The sequence below is a fragment of the Panthera pardus genome, unplaced genomic scaffold (genome assembly GCF_024362965.1).
Source record: "Panthera pardus isolate Hobbes unplaced genomic scaffold, ASM2436296v1 HiC_scaffold_12, whole genome shotgun sequence".
In the NCBI taxonomy this organism is placed as follows: Eukaryota; Metazoa; Chordata; class Mammalia; order Carnivora; family Felidae; genus Panthera; species Panthera pardus.
Window position 1 is genome coordinate 108,716,070 of NW_026526677.1, and position 27,075 is coordinate 108,743,144.

The window sequence follows — 27,075 nt, forward strand, 5'->3', positions numbered from 1 at the left end:
CCTGAAGACGCCCGGCAAGAACTGTTATTTACATATATATTACCCCTTGAGGGGTAGGGGGTGTGTATGTGTTTATAATCTGCCCTGGGCAGTGGAGAATAATTCCAACTAGGGAGACGCATACTGATGAAAAGTCGGGGCTTAAGGCCCTGGGTTCGAGATCTAGCTGTGCCGTTTAGTTTTTCTTCTTTTCTGTACCTATTGACCAGCCTTTCCCATTTCACCCAGCCTCCCCGACCTGCTCTGGCAACCACAGTATGTCTCTGTATCCATGAGTTCAGGGTTTTGTTAGATTCCACATATAAGTGAGAGAAATTTGCTTTTCCCTGTCTGGCTTATCTCACTTATCATAATGCCCTCAAGTCCCATCCATGTCACAAATGTCAGAATTTCCTTCTTTTTTGTGGTTGAATAATATGCCATTGTATACATATGCCATGTTTTCTTTATTCGTCATTTGATGGACATGTAAGTCGTTTTCATGCCTTGGCTATTTTAAGTAGAATGCTACAGTCAGCTTGGGAGTGCAGATATCTGTTTGAGTTAGTGCTTTCATGTCCTTTGGACAAAGACCCAGAAGTGGATTTGCTGGGTTATAGGCTAGTTCTAGTTTTAACTTTTTGGGGGTCCTCTGGTTGCACCAGTTTGCATTCCCACCAGCAAGTGCACACGGGTTCCCTTTTCTCCACATCCTCACCAACACTTTGCTCCGTGAGGTGATACCTCACTCTCTTGAGATGTCTGGCGATGTATTTGATTCTGTAAGCCTATCTGTCTAGAAAAACAGGCAAGCAGTCTCACTTTGTATGTTCATGAGGGGATGGAATAATGCAGATAAAGGCCAGCATGGTCCTGGCACATGGCATCAGCACTCACTGAACGTTAGTTCTTGAGATGGAGTCCATCCCGGAACCCCTTTCATTCTAGGACCCAGTGTTACTCTCGCTTCTGCTCTTCTGCCGTGGTCTGCAGATTATAGAGCAGTTACTCCAAGCCTCCTACCCTGGGCAGTGGTAGAGGCAAGGGTTAGAGGCATCGCTTTGATAGAGGACGTCACTGTGGCTCAAAGTTTCCTAGGTATGGTTATGGACCTGGCTGACTCTTTTTTTCCCGTTCCCTTTTTCTTCTGTTTCCCATCCCTGATTGCCACACTTCACCAACTCTCATCCTCTTCTGATATTTCTTCAGTTTGGATCTGTCCCATCTGTTTACAGATCAAGATTATCTGTGGCCATGGAGTCTGATTACTGGGTTTTTGTTTCTCCTACTGTTGACTTCCCATAAGCCCAGCCTATTCACCTGACCTTCTCAGATAAACCTCATGCCTCTGATGGGTCTTTTTTTTTTTTTTTTTAATGTTTATTTGTTTTTGAGAGACAGGGAGAGAGCATGAGCAGGGGAGAAGCAGAGAGAGAGAGACAGACTCCAAAGCAGGCTCCAGGCTCTGAGCTGTCAGCACAGAGCCCAACATAGGGCTCGAACTCACAGACTGTGAGATCATGACCTGAGCTGAAGTTGGACACTTCATCGACTGAGCCACCCAGGTGCCCCTCTGATGGGTCTTTAAGGTGTTGCTAGTATCCTAGATATCACAGTGTCCATGTCCCTGCGATGTACTTCTCCCAGAGGTTAGAATTTGAAGAAATCAGGTTGCATTTGTCTGAGTCGTGGGTGGACAGTCCCTACTTAAGTCTGTCTCTTGGTCTCTCTCAGCCACCTAACATCTCCATTTCCTCAGACTGTCAGTTTACCCTGTTGTCCTGGAGAAATTATTCACAGCATCCTCTTTTTTTTCTCAAAAGTATCTTGAGCTTAGAAGATATATTGTAAGGGCATCCTGTATTTTGGGATGGGTATATATTTAAGTTTTCAAGTAGAAAACATGGTGGATTATCAGGCAAAAACATATTTTTTCAGTACAATAACAAGAATTGTGATAAGGAAAGTCCAGTTGAAGTCATAATTTTCAAAAACGGTGCTTCAAAGGGTTTTCTTTCTGTAGTGAAAACTAGAATGTGTTTTTATCATAGCAAGCAATGTTTTGGAAAACTTGGAAGAGGCTTGCTACATGATTTACATTCTAAGTGGTCAACCCTTGTTCAGTGGAATAAGTATACACAAGCTAAGAATGCTCAAGGGGAAAACACATACACATCACACATTTTTTTAAGCTTCTGAAACCCTTCTCTTCTTTTTCTCGCTTCCCTTCATGTTACTGGGCAGAACGCATCTTTCACAAGCAGGTGTGAACAAGAAGTCTGATAATACTCAGAACTAGTAATAATACTCAGAACTAGCAGGAGCCGACAGCCCATCCTAAAATTCTGCAGCCATGTTAAGATATGACCGAGCGAAATCGTGCAAGGAGCTGGGAGAGAAAACTTTCAGCTTTGTTACCATCAGCTGTCTCTACCTGAGCAGAAGAGACAGTGAGGTAGTGTAAATGCCACATACTATCAAGCCGCATCAGTGACACAGGGCCACAGTGGATAGAAAGAGACAACGTAGCCTTCACACACAGCAGCCGCAGCTGCGGTAGAAATTCGGGGCTCCCAAGACAGGCCATTTACCAGGTTCACACATTCTCACTCTGTCGTTCCTCAAGATACATGTCATGCGTTAATCAGGTCCTTTCCTTCTGCACTGTGTAGAAGGGCACAGGGCTGTAATAGAGGCCGGGCGAATGATGCCACCTGGTACCCAGCTGAAAGAGGACGTATAGCAGAATCCCAGAGGAGCTAGAATGGACAAGGAAACAAAGGTAGCTTAATGTTTCCTTTATCAGTTGTCTTCCCATAGACAATCCAGGCTTTATAAGGAGGTTACAAAGAAAAAGCTGGATCCTATTCTTTCATTAAAGCACCATCAGGCCTCAATGTTAAGTAAAAGAAGTCTCTCAGATATGACACATGGTAATTTACACCTGGTTACTCGGAATGATGGCATGATTTATATTCAGCTCTAGGTTGTCCGTCTTTGACATTCTACCCACTCACATCTTTGCATATTCAGAGGCTGTGGGAGCACAAAAATATTAAAATGAAATCCACTACACATTACAGTAGAATGACATGTAATTTATTCATATAACTGACAGTTAGGCAGTACTCAAAATTCATTTAAGTAAGCAAGTGATTACACAAACGTCTAATCATACTAAAATCGATAGTCAGAAGGTATAAAATACCATGGGTATGAAATGCCATGGTAAATACTATTCAACAGACTACAATCATAATTCCAAACGAAATCATGGTCTTTCAAATGATTTTTAGCAGTTTTGGAATGATGTGATTTTTTCCCCCCCTCCAAGCCATTTACTTTTTTCACTGATACAAGACAAGGTCATTATTTTCAAGAAATACGACAGAAGGACACACCTTAGGTCCCTCTCTTGCAACACATTTTCTTGCAAATTGTTTTTTTCATATAACCTCTTGACATTAAAAATAAACCAGTCAGCACTCAGTTCCCCAAGCACAGATGCTTGGATCAGAAGAGTGCCAGGGTGTAACTGAGTTCAGCGAGAGGCAGGCAGTGAAAAATCTTCTGCAGCTTTTGAAGCGTGCATACTTCTTCTCTGAGGCTCCAAGCATCATAAACATATTTAGGCATCCAAGCCAGTAAAATCAGGGGAATAAAATAATTTGATATCCATATGACTAGGATATAATCGCAACTGGGGATAAGTTACAGTATAATTCTGCGGTACTTTGGACAAAAACAGCACCTACCTAAATCTGCTTCTCGTAAGCCTCGTTACATCGTCACGAAGCGCAGCTACGTTTGCAGGAATGGTTTGGTTTATCATGTGTCTGTCTGTATTATTTGCAAGTCATATACTTCAGTGGAATGAGGTCCAAGCGTGAACCCGGCCCGAAGAGCTAGCAGCGGTAGTCATGAGACGTATCAATAAATTAAAAGGCTCTCACAGAACAAGAGTCCGCTAGATCTCTCACATACAAAAGACAGCTAGAGAAGTACAGTTCTTCGATGCTGAATTATGAGGGGGAGGAAAACAATCTAAAAAAATAGAAAACTCTCTCCATACTCGGGTGTCAAGGCGAATGTAACACTGCATAATGCCACAACATGAACAGTCACTGGATGGCAGATGCTCCAGAAGCGGTGATATCTGGGGATCTGGTAGTTGTGACCCAGAGATGAAAGTACCGTACCAGAAGGCATGCATACAATCACTGTGTGCACTCAGTGTATGAGCTGGGACCTAAGCAGGGAACTAACACGACAATGAGGCAGTGCTCCGGGGGTATCCGTTAAAACCAGTATGCGCGACTACATGTTGATCAAACCTTCTGAGGCAGCGAAGTGTGGGCACAATGCCATGTCTGGGTTCCGCAGCTGTTTTATGATCCTCTTGCGAAATTTCTCCCGCACACGATTGAATTCCATGATGTCCGTGGGGTCCTCTTCAATCCAAAACTTGTGAAACTCGTGCATCAAGTAGCCTGTTACAGAGAAGACAGTGATAAGATTGCAGGGGAAAGAAAAAAGTCCTTAATCACATTCAGAGTCACTGAATGCTGAAAGAGATGTCCGATCATTGGTCAATTGACGGCAACCCTGGGGCTCAAAGAAGAGGTCGAAATGCAGCAGATATCCTGTTTTGGATTGTTCTTTAGAACCCGTGGGTGAGGAGAGGGCAAATGGGTGACCGGCATTGAGGAGGGCGCTTATTGGGATGAGCACTGGGTGTTGTAGGTAAGCCAATTTGACAATAAATTATATATATAAAAAATAAAATAAAATTCGTGCAGTAGAAACTACCAGTCTGCAAGATTTTTGCGGCTGGTCCTGGGATTATTGTCCCTGTACTCAAGGAGGGAGACAGACAGTTCTGCCGTCTCTGGAATGTGCACCACGTCTGGAGCAGAACCTGAGGGGCTGACAGTGACCACTTCATCCTGCCCCTCCTGATTAAATTAACATAATGCCTGATTTTTCAGAATTACTCCACTCAGCCTTTTTTCTCTTGTTACTTGATTTGAGAAGAGCTTTAAATTACTCTGACAAATCAAACAAATGTGTTCTGACAGTCTATTACGAGACAATAAAAATTGTAAATCAACTCTGAACAACACAGAACAGTCATTAAACTACATGAAATTGTTACTAAGACCTTCTTGCTCTGAAGCATAATGTCCTCTTCAAATACTTCTGTGTCTCAAAAATGTTATCTATGAATAATATGGATTGGGAACGTTTTCGGAATAAACGTTAAGTATTGAATCTATTCATTGTGCTATTTCCCCACTGTGCACTGCCTCCCTCCCCTCCCCCCCCCCGCCCCCATTTAGAACTGACATGTGAATAGCTTTTTAAAAAGACAATAAAAGATACTTGTATGTAGTAAACCTATAAGAAGTTCAAGTGTCTTGTTATATATTAGGAAAAAAGTACTTAAGAAAATAATCGTACTTAAAAAACAAAACAAAACAAAACATTACAGAAGCTTTTCTCGGTATTAGCATTAGAAGGAGCAAGGATTCCAGAGCCAGAAACCTGGTTAGAATCCTAGCTCTTTCCACTGGGGAAGGAGTGAGCAGAGAGATGATGGGGGGTATGGGAAGAGAATTTTGGAACAAACATGTTAAGTCCTAATAGTAAAAAGTAAAAATTAAAGCCATTTGTTTTTCTATTTATTAACTAGCTACTTACGAGAAAACCTTGAACACTGGTCCACAAACAGATTTTTAAAAATCTTTACCCTATCTTGCTGTAATACAAAATTAGAAGTGACCTTCCTTCCACCCCCAACACACACTTCCAGATATTGGTCCACTTGCACAAACTTCCCTGGTTTCTCATTCATTATGCTGTTAAATATGCTTATACATCTTAAGTATATAGTCTCTCTACAACTACAGGAAGAAAGGTAGTAAGGAGGGAGAAAATTTGGTTTGCTTTTTGTGGGGATTGACCATTGCATTTCTTTTAGATTAGATTTATATCGGGCCCTCCACACATAACTGATGTGACTGTTTTTCACATCTCTCCATGGGGACACACATCAGTGCTGACTCAAAGGCCTCTGGGTCACACAGCCCAGGGCCCACTGCCACTGTTAAGGAAACCTGATCACATCTGGGAAACCCCAGATCAGCAATCCCAGGAGCGGTCCTATCCATCCTGCTCTATCTGCTGCTTGGATTCCCCGAGGCAGCGTCCGGCCTTGAGCTCTTCTGGTGACAATGCTGACATTAGCCTGTCCCATGGATGAAGAACCTGGTTTTTAAAGGGATTTTCCTTACACTGGGCCAAAATCTGTTACCCTGTATTTCTTGGAACAAATTCAATCTTTCTCCAACTCAAATATTTGAAGTGTCTTTTATGCCCTGAACTTCTCTCTTTTCTAGGCTAAGCATCCCTATTTCTCCTCACCATTTCTCACAGGCCATGATCAGGAGTCTGTTTATTATTCTGGTTGTTTTCATGCACATCAAGAGGAAGTTGTTTCCTCTAATCTCAATATCTTATTCAACCAAAAGAATTCAATCATGTGTCCATTTCAGTGACTTCCTGAAGTATCCTGAGAATGTTATGAGGTACTTTTTAAAAATTCAGACCTCTCAGATTCAACCGCAGTTGAGTAAGATGACTCTCAGGTCACTAAAGTTTCAGATCCATTGTTCTAGAAGATGCCATTTTTTTAAGTTCCTTTGGCTTTTTTCTAAATGTTATATTTTTTTGTGGTTCTATGTGAAATCTTACGATAATTTATAATTTCTTCCTCCTGTGCTATATAATATACATAATCTTCCTGACTTAGCCTCTGAGCTCAAGTAAATGTGCCTGAGTTGTTTTGTAGAGTCAGACTTCTAATACTTCGAATTAAAATTATACATAATCAGCTAAAAGCATCTTATCAGTATCTCATGAGTTATACGGTCTTTATCCTTATCAACAACAATGAACAGGCACTGGGAAAATCATCTTCTAATGAAGAATTTACTTTCTCATCAGACACATGAAAATATTCACTCTTCTCTACAATGTGCTGGTATGATGGCAGCTGACTCTAAGGTGATCTTGTGTAGCTCAGAGTGTTAGAAGAATGCAGACCCATTTGGTTTCCCCATTTTTCTACCTTAAATGCAGTTACAGAAAGACATTTTGAAAGGTTTTAAAGACAGGCAAGGATAAGACTAGAGGTGGGTGGTTAACAATCTGACCCCACTCTCAGGATCCTTCCTCTTAAGAAGCTACAAAAGTGAAACTGTCCCATCAGGAGAATAGTAACTGTATAACATGATTTGAATCAAAATGCAGAAATGGTGGCTTGGCTTCCAGGGTACACATGATAATTGTAAAACTCAACTCGTTTTTACATGAACAGAGTGTTCCTATATCCATTCAGTCAGTTGGCCAGTTGGCTCGTCTGCCAGGTAACACATATGCAACAGATACAAGAAAAAGGTAGAGTTCCTGTGTTCCCCAATTCTCTACCTCTTGGAAGAGACACCCAGGTAGACAATTGCCAGTGATGATTTATTAGCTGAGAAAGCTAACAAAATGGTGTGGAAAGCAGAGGGAGGAAACAGAGGCCAGACTATTGCTTATAGTTTCTTAATTCTTAACAACAGCTTTGTGGAGTAGGCAGTGCAGATATAGCTTCATTTTACGGATGAGAACATTGGGCTTAGAAAAGGCATTTAAATGATGTACAATCCCACAATACAGCTGGAAGCTGGAAGACAGAACCTGAAGTTGGCTGACTCTCTACCACTGTACCTGCTGCCTCTTCCAGTGTACCCTCTTCCTCTGGTTCTTACTCTTACAGAATAGTCGCTTCTGAAGGTCAAAGGAAAGATCATTCTTTTTCCTTTTCTGGTCACTGTACTTTTCCTTGTGCTCATGACACCTCACCTTGCTTCATTTCAGGGAAGCTTTAGACTGAATGCAGTTTTTGTAGCATACTGCCTTGTAGTGCAGTATTCGCTGAATACTACTATAAAGTCAGAATGATAGAGCTATTATTCTCTTACATTTTTCACGTAGATGAAATACCTGTTTAGAATACTAATTTGGCTTCCCAGCCCAAGCCTGCAGTGTATTTGTTGTTGCTTGAATGTATCTTGGTTTTGCTTCGCTGCATTCAGTTAGCAGACAGCATACACATAAGCAAGGACACAAGTAATTGCAAGAATATTACAGAGGAAACGTGCAGAACTGCTCTTGTCCGATGGAGGGACAATGAATTCAGGGCACAGGGTGCTTCCTCTGAAGAGGTGTGAGTCCCTCTGCGTATACCCCAGTTCACAGGGGGATTGTGTGCTTTCTGAAAAACTTGTGAGGGCCTTGGGAAATGAGTAACCCTACTGCATGCCACTTACCCTGGCTAAGGTTCTCTTGAAAACTTATCAGTTAAGGCCAAAAGCTAAATTTTTCATGAGAAACTAGATTTCCTTTCCTTTTCTTTTTTTCTTTTCTTTTCTTTCTTTTTTTTAAGAGAAAGAGAGAGAAAGTGTGTGCCTGAGAGAAAGAGAGCTGCAGAGGGGGCAGAGGGAAGGGGTGGAAAGAGAAAGAGACAGAGAAAGAGAGAATCTTAAGCAGGCTCCATGTTCAGTGTGGAGCTAAGCTTCCTTTCTTCTACAAAAGACATTATCCTTTATTTTAGCTTCCTCTCCACCCATCCATTCAACCATCCATCCATCCATCCATCCATCCATCCATCCATCCATCCATCTAACCAACCATCCATCCATCTAACCAACCATCCATCCATCCAACCATCCAACCATCCATCCATCCATCCATCCATCCATCCATCCATCCATCCATCCAACCATCCATCCATCCAACCATCCATTCATCCGTCCGTCTGTCCATCCATCCATCCATCCATCCATCTATCCATCCATCCATCTATCCAACCATCCATCCAACCAACCAACCAACCAACCAGCCAACCAGCCAACCAACCAACCAACCAACCAACCAACCAACCAACCAACCAATATCTACTGAGCACCTACTCTCCCAGGCTCTTTGCTGAGGATACAGTAGTGCATACAAACAACAAAATGCCTATCCTTAAATGCCAATTCCTATGATTCTCATTTTGATTTTCTCCTGCCAGAGCGCCCCCACTGTGTGGCTCTGATTTTCTTCTCAATGCTGATGAATCCCAAATCTGGACTTGTAATTCCTCAGAGTTCCAGGGCCTTACGTTGGAGTGCCCACTGTTCAGCTCTGTGAGGATTTCCCAACAGAAACTCACCCTCAGAATGCCTAAAACTAAAAGTCATTCTGTTTTGGCAAGTTTTCCTTGACTCCCAGACTGAGTGAGCTGTGTCAGCCACAAGTCTTTTCAATTAAAAAAAAAAAATTTTAATGTTTAGTTTTGAGAGAGAGAAAGAGAGCACAAGCCTGGGAGGGGCAGAGAGAGAGGGAGACACAGAATCAGAAATAGGTTCCAGGCTCTGAGCTGTCAGGCACAGAGCCTGACATGGGGCTCCAACTCAGAAGCTGTGAGATCATGACCTGAGCTGAAATCAGATACTTAACCATCTGAGCCACCCAGGCACCCTGAGCCTTTTCACTTCTTAAAAACAGTATCTTTACTTCCCAATCACAAAATCCTTCCCACTATGTTTTAATTAATTTTTTTTAGATGCACAGAACCCAATCTGTAGTAAAACTTCAGTATCTGCCAGAAATGGTCAGACTGAATATAATCACCTAGTTGTCAGAGTAGGAGCTATAATCATATATTTGAGGGGCTGCCATTTTCCACTATTAACCAGTCATAAAGTATATGTATTTTTAAATTTGCTCTTAATTTTTATCTAAGTTATCCGTGCATATAGTTTAGAGTCATACAGTTTAACAAGTCTTGTTATAAAAACTAAACAAAACCCAGCAGCACTTCCTGTCTTACTGACTGCTTCCCTAAAGGAACATTTCATCTTTTTTGCTGATTATTTTGATCATCGACTTCCATGACTGTATACAATGTGATTTCCATTGCGTGAATTTTTTGGACTTCCCTTAGAAGAAGATGAAGATTTCACTCTCTTTCACCCAATTCCAACCACATTATCACGTGTTTCCTAACAATTTCCTTTGTGCAGTATTACCAACTGCCCTCTCTGTTTATTTGCTTAGTTTTCACCAACTTCACTCTAAACCAGGCCAGTATCTTTGCAGTGTGTTCAAACAAGGTTAGACACCCCATCAGTTTTATATTCTTCAAAGAGTTGCTGTCAGAGCGTTCTGACCTGTTAAAGTCTGGATTTAATATTCTCATCCTGCTGCACAGATATCACCTGGAGCTTTTCCTTCACCTTTGTCTTTGAAAATTCTCTTCACTTCATTCCTGTGATAGGCTTCCTGAACCTCCTGGGAGGTCCTGTGGAGTAAATCAGGTTGCTTCTTACCTTTCCACACTACCTGTTTGGGATTTATTTTCTCAGGACTACTAAATCAGTTATCACTTAATCTGTTTTCCAGTTTCTAAAATGAGGTTTTTATTGCTTACTTCTTGATTTTTCCTGTCCTTGTGGGTTCATGCTTTCTTGGAAAAAATCCTTCTACATTAACTTCAGTGAAGTTAAAAAAAAAATTTTTAATGTTTATTTATTTTTGAGACAGAGAAGGATAGAGCATGAACTGGGGAGGGTCAGAGAGAGGGAGACACAGAATCTGAAGCAGGCTCCAGGCTCCGAGCTGTCAGCACGGAGCCCGACGCAGGGCTCGAAATCACGGACTGTGAGATCATGACCTGAGCAGAAGTCGGATGCTTAACCGACTGAGCCACCGAGGCACCCCAACTTCAGTGAAGTTTTAAAAGGGAGCATAATAAATGCATTAAGTATGCCATCATCAGCCAGAAGTCCTGATTAAGCAGATATTTAAAAAGACAAAATGCTAGATAATAGAATCACTATTAATTTAGGAGTTTAGAGAAAATAAATTGCTGTTAATTCTGTCACATTGTAAAAATGAAATGGGGACCAGCATGCCCCTGCGGTGGATTTGAGATGAGCATCTGTGTCTTAACCATACTTAGAGCGGCAGAACTGCTTAGCAAATTAGCAGAAAAGAAGAGCTGAAAGAAATATAAAATAGAGGCAAAACTTAGAATTTTTTTTTTTTTTGCTAAGAAATCCTGGGTACAAGGCCCTCAGTGCAGCAAGCGTGGTGTAAATGGTTTAGATGACATTTCTCCTTTAAACTGCCTGAGTCGCTTGATGATTTAGAACATCTTTCCATGTTCCTCCAAACCAGTCTGTGTCTGGCCCTCAAGGATCGTGATGCCATTCAGATTTTAGGATTGTGTCTCTAAGAATGCAGAAAAATGTTCCAGGGCTCTGTCATATCATCTTGGTCTTTATCTTCTGAAACCTCACTATAACTGCAACTCCAGAGGATACCCCTCATTCATACTTACCTCTGCAGCATCTAATCCGGGGGGGCTACACATCTTCCGTCTGTGGCAGTAGTAGGGAAAGCGGGAAGAGTACTACCAGTGGCAACGCTGCCAACTCTCAGTATCAGCCACGAAACCAGCACTCCCTCTTTCTCGTGCTGCCTGAGCACCAAGTGTGGAACTGGCTAATGAAAACTTTGTATCCATGATCTCACTTTATCTTCATGGCAACTCTATAAGGAAAGGACTCATCTTACAGATGCCATAACTAAGGCTTAGAGAGTCTGGTAAGCATAGACCCAGGAGTCGACTCAGGCTGTCTTCAGAACCCAGGCTCTTAAGTGCTGTGCCATGCTGGATCAGAGGGAGGGAGACACCCAGACCAGAAGCTGATACCCTGAATATTAAGCAAGAGCTGGGAAAGAGAAAAATCCACGATGCCTGCAAATATTACTGTTGCATTTTAAGAAGAAGACGACAACAAAACCAAAACCAAAGGGGAACTTCAAAGACCCCAAAGCAGCCAAATTGCAAAGATCTCTCCGCTTTGCCCCTTGCGTAGAGTGTTCCATAGAAACTATATTGCTGTTTAAGCAGTAGGACACTTACAAAATGTTTGCTGGAAATGAGACAGTGTTGGAGCTTCTGGGGCAATGTTGTAGAAGTGAGTTTTTAGCGCTCCGCTCACCAGTAGATTATACGCCAGGTCAGTTATATTGATGCCCACAATTGCAAATGAGTACCTGTAAAGCGTAAACCACAAAACCAACTGTGTGTCACATAAGCATTGAAAAATATAACCTAATTTTTAAATGACTTATAAGATATCAGAGTGGAAGGTTGGCCTTCCCTCTCTATCCTATCTTTACCCTGAATTTCATAACTTATCAAAATACCAGTAATGTAACCAAGGGAATTGAGAATCCATATGCTTTGATTTGGTAATTTTATTTCTAAATATATAAGAGAAAAAAATCTGAAACTAAGAGCTTTATACCCAAGGGTACTCATTATAGCATTACTTATAATGGCAAAGACGTGGAAGCTATTCACATATTCTAAAAAAGGTGATTGGTGAAATGAGTTGTGGTAATCTCTTATGATATATTACAGCCAATAACTACTGTATTTCTAAAGACTACTTAAGTGGGAAGCATTATGTATAAAACAAGCCAGGTTTTATTATATACGCACAGATATGCACAAAAAACAGGGGAGAATGAAATGCCACCAGATATTACTATGGTATCTTAGAGTAATAAGATTGAGGTGATTTTTTTTTTTTGTTTACTTGCCTATATTTTCTAGATTTTCCATAATGAGTTATATATTACTTTTAAGATGGGGGAGAATTTAAATAAGTATCTTAGCACTCAGGGTATATTTCCTAGTTCCGTTTCTACATGCCTATCAAAAATTAAATGGAACTGAGTACTTAAGTCTCAGAGTAACACAAATCCATCACATTAAACAAGGGAGTTCTCCATTCAACAATATTTTTGAATGCAAAGGGGAATTTAAAAAAAGACTTCTAAAGTAAATTTATATAATCCAATAAATTGATACTTGATAAAAATCCTTAAAACTACCAAGTGCAATTCTAAATGATGGTTTCTGAAAATCATGTGCATATAGTTTAACATTTTAAATGTTGTCACTTGGCCAAAGGCAAAAATAGTACCATAGAACCATACAAATAGATCGAAACACATATAAACACATCCTTTTAAAAGTTCACCTGGGTTATATATTTCCGTCAGGACATTCGTCATCTTTCTCATCCTTTACGGTGTTCTTAGGACATTTTTGTTCCGGTTCTAGTTTCAACTGACAACCTCTATATATGAATGAAATCCCACACTCACCCAATTGCTTTGTCCATCCTTTTCTTCTCCCATTCCGCTTTGCTGAATTTGCTGAATAAATGAGTAAAGAAATAAGCTTTAATCTCTACTTGGTCCTTGTTCTCTTGGAATGCTCATACTAAAACTGTTGACTAGATGTCTGTAACTCAGTTATCAAACACTAACCAATTTAAATGTTATCAATTAAAAATCCACAATATAATTTATGTAGATCTCAGAAATGGGATTATTTAAAGCCCTGCTACTTATCCCCTATTCCCTTTAGTGCAGCAGTGAGAGAGAGTCCTTAAGGCCACTTTTTTACGGGATCGTTAATTATCAAGCGATACTTTCTCCATGAACCTTTGCCTGGGATGTGTGTCTTCTGATGCTCCCTTGCTCTCTCACGATTCCCCACTGCATCTCCTTTGGTTTTATTTCATGGCATTTATCCTAGTCAGTCTTATTTGTGATGTCTGGCTCACAGTAGATGCCAAATAAATGTTTATTGATTAAAGAAGTAGTGAGCTAGTGAAGGAAAGGAAGGCAGGGAGGGGGAGGGAAGGATATGTAGGCTTTACAAACTCTGACAAGTGCTATGGCAAGGCCTCTGGCTAAACTAAGGCAGCTAACCTGTAGCAGTTCCACTGTAATCCGTGTTATAATCTGGGCTTCCGACTAAGACTGTAGAGAGGGCCCTCTCAGATGCATTCCGAAAATCCTGCCTTGCCTTCCCTTAGCTTGTGGACTTGGCAGTCCTCCCTCTTCTCCCCCACTCCATGCCGCCACGGTTTTGTAAGCGGGATCCACGTCCCACTTTCTCTGTGGCTAACGTAACCCTCATTTCACACTAGAAAATGTGGTTAGCATTTGAACTCAATAACATTTTAAAACTAGAGTTAGGAACGTTTAGCTTCTATCTAAGCAGGGTTCTCTAGAATACACTGCAAACACTACACTAAAAGACACACGTGTAAGACACACAGCAAAAGACCACAAAAACATGATACAAAGTTGACATTTAACTCTGTGGACTTTCTACTCTGTAAATGACTGGCTGCAATTCAGAGAAACTGCCTTTAATTCATGTTAAAATATGCCACCTCTTTTTAAAGTGTAACCGCGTACTAACCAATCAACCAACCAGCTAAAAAGGCGTGAGGAGATTTTTACTTCAGAGACTCACATCCAACTAAAATGAATTAGGTGTGAAATTTAAGAGACTCTATATAGACAAAGTTATAAGCACCTGTTTTCTCTTCACGAAGCTTTATGCACAGTGTCTCTGTGTTAAATGAAATCTCTCTCTGCATTGGAAATACAAGAAAGGCCAAATGCCCTCCACTTATGTGATTACTGAGGATACCCTGGCCCAAACGGAATGAATCCCTTTCTTCAAGAAACACACAACAACAAATAATCAAACAGTCAAAATTCTCCTTGTAAACTTGAATCTACTTATATCCCTCAAGCTACTGTGGGACTCAATAGATGGAGGTTTACAAGGCAGCGATAACGATGTGTAATGCTTGCTGAAGGACAGACGGGAGAGAGCTTTCCTTAATAGATATTGCTGCTGAATGCCTAATATATTCAGGGCCTCACACAACCTACACTGCTATCACAAGTCATCATTATATACCTATTTTTGACACTGATGAAGGATAGTAGCATTTCCCAAACACTCTGTTTTGTGTTTACTGACATTTACCACCAATTTGAAGTGATTAATATTTGAACATCATCTCCTCAATTTTATGATAGCTTAAGGGACAAAAGCACAGTAGCTTTATGTACATGTATACACACACACACACACACACACACACACACACACGTCTCTTCTTAAATAAGAGTATTCACACAAACTCTCAAATACATCCTCTCTGCTGGCTGACACGAGAGATAAAACTATATACAGTCTTTCTTTGAGAATGTCTCACAGATAAAATTCATCACCTTTTAATGATTCATCCAAAAATATTTTAAGCTTCTTGTCACTTCCCAAAGACCATGGAGGATTCATGTGTTTTTTGCTGATGGTCTTTGGGGAATACCTGAGTCTATATGCAGACTCCCCAGACAATTTTAATTAGATGGAGTTCAGGGTCTATACATTACAGAAATATGCGATTCAGAAAATATAGTTAAAAAATTAAAATAGCTTGATTTTAACCCTGTGATATATCAGGAAAGAGCTAAGTGATTTTACTGTTTTTCTCAAAGTAAGTAAAAGGTAAAAAAAATGAAAATGTAATTTATAAAAAGATTGTAAATATAAATCAGAAAGTATAGTTTATTTAATGAACCTGAGGCAAATGAAGCTAGAATAAGTATAATAGTAAGGTGGTGGGGGCAAAGTCAACCTGTTTTTGAATTTTTGAGAATGGTCTGATAAAATTTTGCATTTATTTATTAAATATGAACACCAACAAGCAAGTTGGCATGCTGAGGAGAAAGAAGTGATACAAACACATGGCTGTAAAATTTCAGAACTGCTTACACACAGTAAGTGTATATAATAACTACTATTCATAAGACTTAAATATTTAATAACGAAATTAGAAACAGATTACTAGAAGAGGAGAATTGCTCTATGCAACAAAACTCCCAAGTAAAATGTCCCTCTCTGGGGAGGATATGAGGTGGAGCACGTGTGGAGATGTGTTCAGCCCTGAGGCAGAGTGTTTGACATGCTTCTCCAACCAGATAGAGCCATGGCTATAGAGGGCTGTTTGAAATTTTCTGTTGGGTTTGTCTACCGTGGTTTTCCTTCAACCCACATATAATGAAGTATATTAGATAAAAAGTTGGGCAATGTTTTTTTTTTTTGAAAAATTTTTCATGAATTTGTACTGCTTTTAAAATTCTTACTAATACTTATTCTAAAATGAAATAAAAGCAACAAAACACAAAAGCAAACAAAAAATACCTTGTTTCCTCTTTAGTGATATCCCTTCATGTAATCAGTTAAAGAAAAAAAGTTTAGGAAGGTAAATGAAAATGTAAAATATTTAGACTCTAGATTTTTACCAAGAAAACTAAAAAAGCCTCAGCCTTCTAGACTTTCTCACTGGGCCCCTGACTTCATGACTCCCACTCTCCCCTCTGTTCCCCCATCAGGCTCCCTGGTCTCTGAAATACTGCTTCCAGACTCCTCTCTCTCCTTCTTCCACGCCCGCCTCTTTAATCCTCTGGGCACCAGCACTGTTATCAGTCCTTTAAATACTTATCTCACTTTCCCTCCTGAATCCCAGGAGGGATTGAGTACCTGCAGGTTTAACCCTCCTATTCAGTATTTGTCCAGAGGGCTCATTTGAAAGAGCTTGAAGCCTCACTTCCGGTGGGGTGGCGCTCCTGAGAATCTCACCGACCTATCCGTGAAGAAGTTCCTTCTGCCTAATCCGTAAGCCTCGTCCAGCTTTGATTTTCAGCAATTACCTGCATTTTGGATGAAGGGAGTCCGAGAGGACCTGCTGGGCTGCCGCGGCGTCCCTTTCCGCAAAATACCTGCAGTTGGAGGGAAAGAAAACCACAGCTCTGTTCCTGCCTGATGCACTCATTTTCATGCAGCGTTGGGACATTCTGCACTCCGAGTTTACCACTTGCTTCAGCTCTTCCAGAGGAGAGACAGCTTTTCATAACAGAATTTCCCAAATATAATGACAGTAGAGTAGGGTAGTTGTAAAACCCACTTAGATTTAGAAATGTATCTGGTAGGTTTGAAATTTGAGTTACGCTCATTGCCTTTCCCCAGGGAGCAAAGGATATTTGTAGTAAGAAGGGTTATGGACAAGGGGGGCGGAATGAAGCTCCTCAGTGGCCTGAAGGAAGGGACACGCGCAGAGGCTGTGACAGCCAAGGGGCCGAGAGAGGAAGAGAATAGAGGAGGTGAGAGACCATGTGTTTCAAGTGCATTCTTCTTGGAGGATAGTCACGGGGTATTTGAATTCTGGATGGATGGACAATATCTCATGGTGCTAAAAGCAAAATTCTGCCCTGGGGGCAAAGGGCAATGAAAGTTCCTAAAAATACACAAAGTGACATACCTTCTAAAACGCATCACAGAAAGTACTTAATAATGGCAGTAACAAAATAAAATGCTAGCGTATGTTGTTTAATTTCATGTGTACGTATTTCCCACATAAATCGGAAGCCTGAAACAAGCTCTTGAATTTTCTCTCAGAAAAGTTCAAACCACAGTCAGCAGTTTTGATACATAGTTTCATTATTGATGAAATTGAGCCTTTTTTCATACTTTTGTTGGCCATCTACGTTTCCTGTTTTTTGGTCCAGCATATCTAAAGATGTCTTCAAACAACTAAGTAACCATACAGATCGGGATCCTCTGTCACTTACGTGAGTGTCGGCCTTGGCTCGTCTTTTCACTTTGCTTATGGTGGCTTATCATACAGAGGTGTTTAATTTTATTTATTTATTTAAAAAATGTTTAATGGTTATTTATTTTTGAGAGACAGAGTGTGAGTGGGGGAGGGGCAGAGAGAGGGGGAGACACAGCATCCGAAGCAGGCTCCAGGCTCTGAGCTGTCAGCACAGAGCCTGATGCGGGGCTCGAACTTATGAACCATGAGACCATGACCTGAGCTGAAGTCAGACACTTAACCAGCTGAGCCACCCAGGCACCTCAGGCTTAGTTTCTTTTAAAAATACATTACTATCCTCACTAACAGGATGGTAGCAAAGGACAAAGAGCCAACAGGACTCCCTTTGGCTTGAAAAATGACTACATGTGACTTAATTTAAACATGAAAAAATGATGAGCACTATTATTTGAATTATAATAAACATATAAGAACCAGGAATTAAAAATGATACTTAAAAACCAAAGCAAAAAAAAATTTTTTTTGATCACTAACAAGGGAATTAGGGCACCAACTCCTTCCTCACTCTGAACATTGTCAATTAAATAGAAAAATTGAGCATCTGTCTTGCCTCTCTTTTAGAGAAACTAAATAACCATAGTTGATGAAGGAAACTGAGTCTTTACAGAATTCCAGCCAACAACTGTGGGAAGAATCACAGGATTGGAAAAGCACTTTTTACATAGTTAATTAACTGGTCCAGTGACTATCAGTGAAAGATGAGATGCTCAGATAAAGGGCTGATGGGGGGGACTTTACAATGGAGACATCAGGCTGTGATTCCTCTGATCCAACTCAGCACAGGCCTTTCCAGATACCTCCAGTTTCCAGGAAATACAGGCCACGGGTACTGGTGCAAACAGAAAATCCAGACCATGGGACATTTTAGAGGATAGCTGACCTGGAATCTTGCACAAGTCAGTGACCCTGGGGAGGGGCAAAAGGAAAAGGCACATGTGGAGACACATAATAACTAAGTGCGATGTGTATGGATCTCGTATGGAACCAGATTAGGAGAAAACAGCCATAAAAAGACATTTTTGGCTTTTTTGAGAGAGCTGGGAAATATGGACTGGGTATAGATGACACCAAGGAGTCCTTGTTAATATAAGGTTAATACGGGTTTTTTTAGAGCTGCATATTGAAATATGAGGGTGAAGTGACAGACGGTACAGGATTTTCATTAATGTGCTTCTGCCAAAAGAATGAGCGTTGTGGGTATTTCAGACCCTGATAATTACTGCACGTGGGCAGTGTAAGGGGTTCTCGAGTCTTCCGTGTGGTTTTGTACATACTTCAACTTTTCGTAAAATAAAATTAAAAATAAAAACATTTGAGATCCACTTATAAAACACAATAAAGTCTGCCAAAGAAAAGGAAGATGGAAGCACCTCTTCGACGTTTAGGAACCTGAGTTGTCTGAGGACGTCAGTGTTTTCTTGGAGTTTTCTGTGTGGTGGCTTTTGGAACAAATAACTTTATCATTTGCATGTGACCACAACATCACTTTAAAAATTTTTTTTTTAATGTTTGTTTATTTTTGAGAGAGAGAGAGAGAGAGAGAGAGAGAGAGAGAGAGAGACAGGGCATGAGTGGGGGAGGGGCAGAGAGTGAGAGGGAGACACAGTATCCGAAACAGGCTCCAGGCTCTGAGCTGTCAGCACAGAGTCCGACGCGGGGCTCGAACTCACAGGCTGCGAGATCATGACCTGAGCCAAAGTCGGACGCTCAACCGACTGAGCCACCCAGGTGCCCCAACATCACTTTTTAATACTTGACCCTTCTCCATTTACTTACTGCAAGTTGTATAGGCCCAGAAGTCCCATTCCTCGAAAATCTGTTTTAGGATCATCACCTTGGAAGCCAATTTCACACCATTGCTTAGAAATCCGAGATTCCAGTGGAGTATTAGGCTTCAAGAATTTCCATAACTGGAAGACAAGACAGAAAATTAGCCTGTTGATATAAACACACATCCTCTTTCCCATTGGCTCAGATTTTGTACTCGGTATCTGAAGAAGGAACTTTACAAAGCTGAACGTATGCAAATATAGTATAAAGGTTTCACCGTATTTCAGTTATCTGTGGCAGGAGTTCTCACAGTGGTCTGAAGGCCCCTGGGAGGGACTCCAAGATCTTCTGAAGGCGTCTGGGAAGTAAAGACCCATGTCATAATAAAACCAAGAGGTTATTTGCCTTTTCCCTCTCTTATGAGTATATAGTGGAATTTTCCAGAGGCTACATGACATGTGATCATGTCATTACCCTGGTAGTTATGGAATGTGTCTGTCTATATTTTAGCGTTTTCCATCTTTCTGATTTAATTTCTTTTTTTTTTAAGTTTATTCATTTTTCAGAGAAAGCATGAGTGGGGGAGGGGCAGAGAGAGAGGGAGACAGAACCCGAAGGAGGCTCCAGGCTCCGAGCTGTCGGCACAGAGCCTGACGCGGGGCTCAAACTCACGAACTGCGAGATCATGACCTGAGCTGAAGTCAGACACTTCACCAACTGAGCGACCCAGACACCCCTCTGATTTAATTTCTAATAAAAAATAGAACTATATAATCACCTACAAAAGGTCCTCAAAAATATTTAAGAGAATGAAGGTAAAGGGCAAAAAGGGAAAAATTTGAGGCCATGTATTATTTAAATTATCAGAAAATTGCTGTCTAACTCTATAGCAAAATTTTTCGTAGCATTATTAACAAAAAGAAAAGTGGGCTGACTTGAGTTTCATTTCTCACCTATAACAGAGGGGACAGTAAACTAAGTGTCATCTACTGGATGAAGGAAGATCAGTCATGTTCGTGAACAAACCTCAAAATATATGACCACTTTTCAGAGTTACCAAGGGGAATTTTGATTCCAGTTATATATTAATTGACAAATACAAACTTTAAACGTTATGCTCTTCTTAAACTGGTTCTATTTTTCTAGGTTTTCTTTTTTTTTTTTTTAATGTTTATTTATTTTTGAGACAGAGAGAGACAGAGCATGAACGGGGGAGGGGCAGAGAGAGAGGGAGACACAGAATCGGAAGCAGGCTCCAGGCTCTGAGCTGTCAGCACAGAGCCTGATGTGGGGCTTGAACTCATGAACTGTAAGATTATGACCTGAGCGAAAGTCGGACGCTCAACTGACTGAGCCACCCAGGCGCCCCTCTAGGTTTTCTATAGAAAGATAGATTTAGCACATACTATTACTTGAGAAAGAGACCTACAGCCATATAAATATATAATGCTCACACTATTAGTTCAAATACATAGAGATGGGCCTATAAGCAAATTTACTTTTTAGACTATTAATAATACTTTATATTTTATCTTTATTATGACAGGGACAAATACAAATGTAAAATTTTCATATTAGTATTTCAGACATAACTTTTTAAAAATGTTTTTTATTTTTTGAGAGAGCACGAGCAGGGGAGGGGCATGGAAAGAGGGTGACAGAGGATCCAAATTGGGCTCTGCGCTGACAGGCTGACAGCTGATCTGACATGATCTGAGCTGAAGTCGGACACTCAACTGACTGAGCCACCCAGGCACCTCCATAATTCAACTTCGAAATAGTTTTTTTCTGTTACGTGGATTTTATTTTATTTTATTTTATTTTATTTTATTTTTTCAACGTTTTTTATTTATTTTTGGGACAGAGAGAGACACAGCATGAGCGGGGGAGGGGCAGAGAGAGAGGGAGACACAGAATTGGAAACAGGCTCCAGGCTCCGAGCCATCAGCCCAGAGCCCGACGCGGGGCTCGAACTCACGGACTCACGGACCGCAAGATCGTGACCTGGCTGAAGTCGGACGCTTAACCGACTGCGCCACCCAGGCGCCCCAGTTACGTGGATTTTAAATCCTATAGAGAACAGTAATACACAAGCAGCTTCCTTTATTTATTTTTATTTTTTATTTTTATTTTTTTTTAAATTTTTTTAACGTTTATTTATTTTTGAGACAGAGAGAGACAGAGCATGAATAGGGGAGGGTCACAGAGAGAAGGAGACACAGAATCTGAAAGCAGGCTCCAGGCTCTGAGCTGTCAGCCCACAGCCCGATGCAGGGCTCGAACTCACGGACTGCAAGATCATGACCTGAGCTGAAGTCGGACGCCCAACCTACTGAGCCACCCAGGCGCCCCACAAGCAGCTTCCTTTATAGTAAATTGTCACGTATCTGACACAGGATAGAACATAATATTCAATGAAAGGAAACACTAACCAAAAAAGATACAATTCAAGGGATACATTATGTTAGTAGCACAACAGATGGATGCAGTCTGAACTATGAGAGGGGCTCCTGGGCGGCTCAGTGGGTTAAGTGTCTGACTCTTGATTTTGGCTCAGGTCATGATCTCAAGGTTTGTGAGATCCAGCCCCATGTTGGGCTTGGTGCTGAGCCTGGGGGCTGCTTGGGATTTTCTCTCTTTCCCTCACTCTCTACCCCCCGCCCCGCCAATAAATAAACATATAAAAAATAAATAAAGGTTGAGAGAAAAATTTCAGAGGAAAGAAAGTATATCTATCAGCCTTGAAAGCAAAGTAGCAAACATGAGCATAAGAAATCGTCTTATAACACCCGGATGAGAATTTGCCAGTGCTCTGCATTCATCAAGACAGAAAATGTTTGAGTTCAACAAGAGTCCTAAAAAATGAGAGAAAAGGTCTCTTTTTCCTCTAGGAACTGATTTGAGTGCTATCACAATGAAAAAAGCAAGAACAAAGGGGAACAGTTTGTAAAGCTCATCACATTCATTTGACTAATAATTGGAAGTAATCTCAGGGCCCTACACAGTTTAAAAATCTCTGGGTTCACTGAGTGAGTAGAGTGAAATGGCAAAAGCAAACATTTCATTTCTATAGGTAGGTGATAAACCTCATTCGCTGGGGGCAATACTTAGTTTAGGGGAGTAAGAAGTTTTAATAATAAAATGCTTAAAAAAGAAATTCCACTTTAATAATTTTATGTATCATGACAGATTGGACTAATGGCTAAGAAGTGTTCTTAATTATGTTCTTAATCCTATCTGCTTTAATAAGGGTCACTTTCTCAGAAAATGAAAAGTCGATTATGCTAAAGTACTTATATAAAGTGCTACCATGGGTATATTTCCTGTGAGAATACTTGAGCTACTGGGTTCTCTTCTGATAGACAGGCTATTCTCTGAAAAAGTAAGGGTAGGAGGCAGGCTGGCCCCGAAGGATGAGGTCATTTCTGGCGTGTCGGGAGCTGACCAGAAATCCGAATGAAGGCAGTGGGCCTCTGACGAGGGGTGCCCTGAGGAACTCAGCCATCTAAACTGTGCTGTTGGGAGTGCAGTTACTACAAAGCCACTTGCCAGGGCAGGAGACCAGAGACAGAGAGGGTGATTCCTGTGCCAGATGACAAGTTGGGTGTGGAAGCTGCACTCTGAGTCACACCGTCCTCTGTCACGGCCCTGGCGCTGCTTAACTCTGTTCTCTTTGCACTGAGCCTTTGACACAAGCTTGTTTCAGCACTTTCTCCTTGTCTTAGGTCTGCTGCAGAACAGCAAGGCAGGGGTGCTTGTGGCTCAGTTTGTTAAGCATACAACTCTTGATTTCAGCTCAGGTCATGATCTCACGGTTCATGAGGTCGAGCCCTGCATTGGGCTCTGCACTGACAGCTTGGATTCTCTCTCTCTCTCTCTCTCTCTCAAAATATCTAGACACTTAAAAAAAAGAAGAGCAAGGACAAGGCCGTTTGTCCACCCATTCATTCGAGGAGAAGCCGCTTCTCACCAAGGCCACCATGGGATTATCTCTTCCCAACAAGAGAGGATCTTTCAATTCTAGGCTATATTTTTTTCTATTAGGTACATGAATCCACATAAAATTTTCCCTTTATTATTTATGTGGTTTAGCAAATGTTTAATAGAAATGTCCATTTGAATAGCTCATATGGACAGTGCTGTGTGAACATAAGGTGATGTTTTTCATTTTCGTCTCAGCCAATGTTTAAATGATCCTAAAATCCAGATTTTTTTTATACTTTAAGACTGAGTATAAGCACTGATGATGGTCTCCCACGTTTATAAGTCAGAGCACTTAAACAATATGGCTAATCTATTACCAGAGCTTCTAAATCAGAGGTTGGCAAACTTTGTCTGTAAAGGGCCAGATATTAAATATTTTAGGCTTTGGTGGCCATATGGTCAGTCTCCAATTACTTCACTTTGCCATTGTCGTACAGAAGCAGCTACAGACAATGAGTGGACATGTTCCAACAAAACTTTATTTACAAAGAAGGGTGGCAGCCACATTTGGCCCACAGGCTTTAGTTTGCTGACTCTTGCCCTAAAAGTTTTATGGAGTAGGTAACAAGGGTATTATTGTCCATTTTAAAGATAAAGACGCCAATATCAGGGAGTTAAACACAAACCATGGGCCAGCCTCTGGAAATACAAATGGGAACAAGACACGGGCTCTCCGTTGAGAGGCAGCGTGGAGCCCTTCCTTACCACGTGAGCTTGTGCAGTACTTAACTGCCCAGCCTCATTTTCCTCATCTGAAAATGGGGACAATGGCAGTATCTCACCACAAGGTTATTGTGACCATTAAAGGAAATGATGTTGTAAAACATTTACTGTAAAGGTTAACATGTGCTAAACATTCACTGAGTGTTTTATGATTACTGTTTTTATTATCATACTTGGAATGTGAATAAACCGAAGAAGAGAATAGAGATCGCGCTCCGAGGTGTTCCTGGGGAGACTGGAGAAGATTTCAAAATTGAACGGATAAGGATTTCTTTTTTTTATTTTAATTTTTTTTCAACGTTTTTTATTTATTTTTGGGACAGAGAGAGACAGAGCATGAACGGGGGAGGGGCAGAGAGAGAGGGAGACACAGAATCGGAAACAGGCTCCAGGCTCCGAGCCATCAGCCCAGAGCCCGACGCGGGGCTCGAACTCACGGACCGCGAGATCGTGACCCGGCTGAAGTCGGACGCCTAACCAACTGCGCCACCCAGGCGCCCCGAACGGATAAGGATTTCTAAAAAGAGCTGGCTTTTGTGGTGAGAATAGGTCATAGAGGGAACCGCATGAGCAAATGCCTGGGTGTATGGGATGGCATGGCCTGTTCTGGGTCAGCTGAATGACTGAGTGTGGTGGATACAGGAGATGCAGCTTGGAGAAATAGACTGGAAAGGGTCCAGAATGCCACATTAAGAAGCCTGGGCTTTGTTGTGGCAGACACAGGGAAGCTGAAGTTTTTAACCTAGCGAATAACATGACTAGACAATCCCTCCGGCAGTATTTTAGAAGACGGAAGGGAGGAAGCTAACACTTAGTGGCAGAATTAAAAGGCTATTGTAACAACCCAAGCTGGAGATGATGCTGGAATAAGCTGGTGGGCATGGAAAACATTTAAGAGATATTTTGAGGGATCTGTCTGGATAGGGTTTAGTGATTTTTTGTAGATGCATAGTATGTCCCAAGTTCGCTTGCAAGCCACTTAAGCGTAAAAAAGATGCCTTTCCTCAAAGTGCCTGGCACAATAGCGGACAGTCCTTGTTTTATAACTTACTGGCTGTGTGGATCAGAGTCTGGACTGAAATGCTTGTAGTCTGCTCAGCTGCAAAGTTACAAACCATCACCTTACCTCTTACAGCTGTGACAATAAAAAATAACACAGACAGAATCAAATCATGACCAGAGATGAAAGGTATGTCATAAAAGTTCTTGACTTTTAGTATCCAGTGAACCACAGTGATTCATGCATTCACCTGTATTTGTTGAAAACCTGCTATGTGCCAGCACACACACACGGTGCGGATCAGCTAAGACAGTACAGCAGGCACGCACACAACGGATCAGCTAACACAGAGCACCGCAGGCACCCAAATGTCTGAATCTGAAGGCATCACGGCACTCTAAGGAAACCTTCAGCTGCTTGTGGCCACTCTTAATTCCACCATCTTGTTTCTCTTTCATTCCCCTCTTGTTTCTCACCTTGAAGTCGTTTTAATTGAATTTGACTACTTCGATCGGAACATAGAATGGAAAAGGCAATAAAAGGAAATGAAGTTTATTTAGCCCAGTAGGTTAGGTAAATTTAAGCACAGCAGAAATGGAAGAAGAAAACTACTGCAAAGAATGAAGCTTCTTTTAGCCTTAGGGATTCACATCAGCTACAGCACAAATTAGCAGAGACCAGTGAGTCATCTGCTTACGCATTTACATACACAGAAACACGGCAGGATATGCATTCTTAAAATTACAGCTCCTAGTGACACGTTTCAATAAAGTTAAGGCAGCTAACCCAATGTTTTCTTCCAATTTCGTTAGTGTCTTTTTGTATCCTAGCAAAGACAAGGAAGCACTCCATCTTAAAAAGCATCTGTTTTCAGAAGTGAATTGAGAAAATATTTTAGATGAATAGTTCTGAAGGTTGGTCTTAATTTCTTAAGCTCCAGATTCAGTGTGGAGGTCAAGTTTTATTGGTATTTCATAACGCACCGTCAGATCATACGAGATTTTTAAGTTTTTACTTGGACAGCCAGAACTGTATATTGCTCTTCTAACAGTTCTAATAAACCAGGTATAAACCTTAACCTCCTCTTCTAATACTCCCCGAGTTACATGAATAAATAATCAGCAATAAGATCTTAGGTAATTTCCCAGGAGGGCTATTGCCAAAGCAGAAACCAACTTCATCTTCTTTGATGTCTATTAAAAGTCATAAATGGAAATCCCCGGTCACTCTTGGACAAGTGCTGTTTCTCCTCCTGGCTTTCAATACAGCTAAACAGCCTAAACGTGAGCCAGATACAAGAGCTCAGAGAAATCACCTGTGATGTTCTCCGATTACCAAAAAAAAAAAAAAAAAAAAAAGACTTTACATTTAACTTCTCCCATGAGTTTTCTCAGGAAGAATTTGCCTCCCACATCTGAACCAGCAAGAAAAGTAGGCTTTACCAACCGGGCACAGTGCCCACGTCTCACTCGTCTTTGTACCCTCCCCGTCTGAGCAGCGTCTAGCACTTGGCAGGTGCTTGGTGGACATGAGCTGACCTAAGTGAAGGACTGAAATGTGTTCGAGGTCTAACCTTCAACAGCATTTCTTCATGTTGGGGGTTATCAGAATCGTACGGTTCTCTGCGCAGTTTTTCCACATCTGCAATAAGGTTTCTGTAGCCAACAATTTGCAGGAGGCAAGCCTGAAGAGAGATTCCCAGCCTAAGGTGTTCAAAAACAGAAGAAACACACGTGAGGAAAAACAAAACAGATATTTTAGCATTTGTTCACTGGTTGTGTGCGTAATAGGACTTTTCATAATATAAAATGGAGGAAATTTTCACATGGGGTGTATTTATTCATTTAGTTATTTTCTTCACATTTTTGTTTAAATTTTAGTTAGTTAGCATACAGGGCAGTATTGGTTTCAGGAGTAGAATCCAGTGACTCATCCCTTATATTCAACACCCGGTGCTCA

At 41.0% G+C, this 27,075-nt stretch overlaps 1 protein-coding gene across 1 annotated transcript in view; it reads right to left on the bottom strand.

Annotated features, from left to right (window-relative positions):
• Nucleotides 1-3,056: 3,056 nt before the first annotated feature.
• The window catches only part of ELMOD1 (ELMO domain containing 1), a 66,135-nt gene continuing 42,116 nt past the window's right edge, over nt 3,057-27,075 (bottom strand). The window contains exons 6-11 of the mRNA XM_019469299.2: nt 26,690-26,819; nt 19,416-19,549; nt 16,678-16,746; nt 13,258-13,308; nt 12,002-12,135; nt 3,057-4,469 (exon numbers count right to left, since the gene is read on the bottom strand). Coding sequence (XP_019324844.1) covers nt 4,297-4,469; nt 12,002-12,135; nt 13,258-13,308; nt 16,678-16,746; nt 19,416-19,549; nt 26,690-26,819 — 691 coding nt within the window. The 3' untranslated portion in view covers nt 3,057-4,296. The remainder of the gene's footprint in view (nt 4,470-12,001; nt 12,136-13,257; nt 13,309-16,677; nt 16,747-19,415; nt 19,550-26,689; nt 26,820-27,075) is intronic.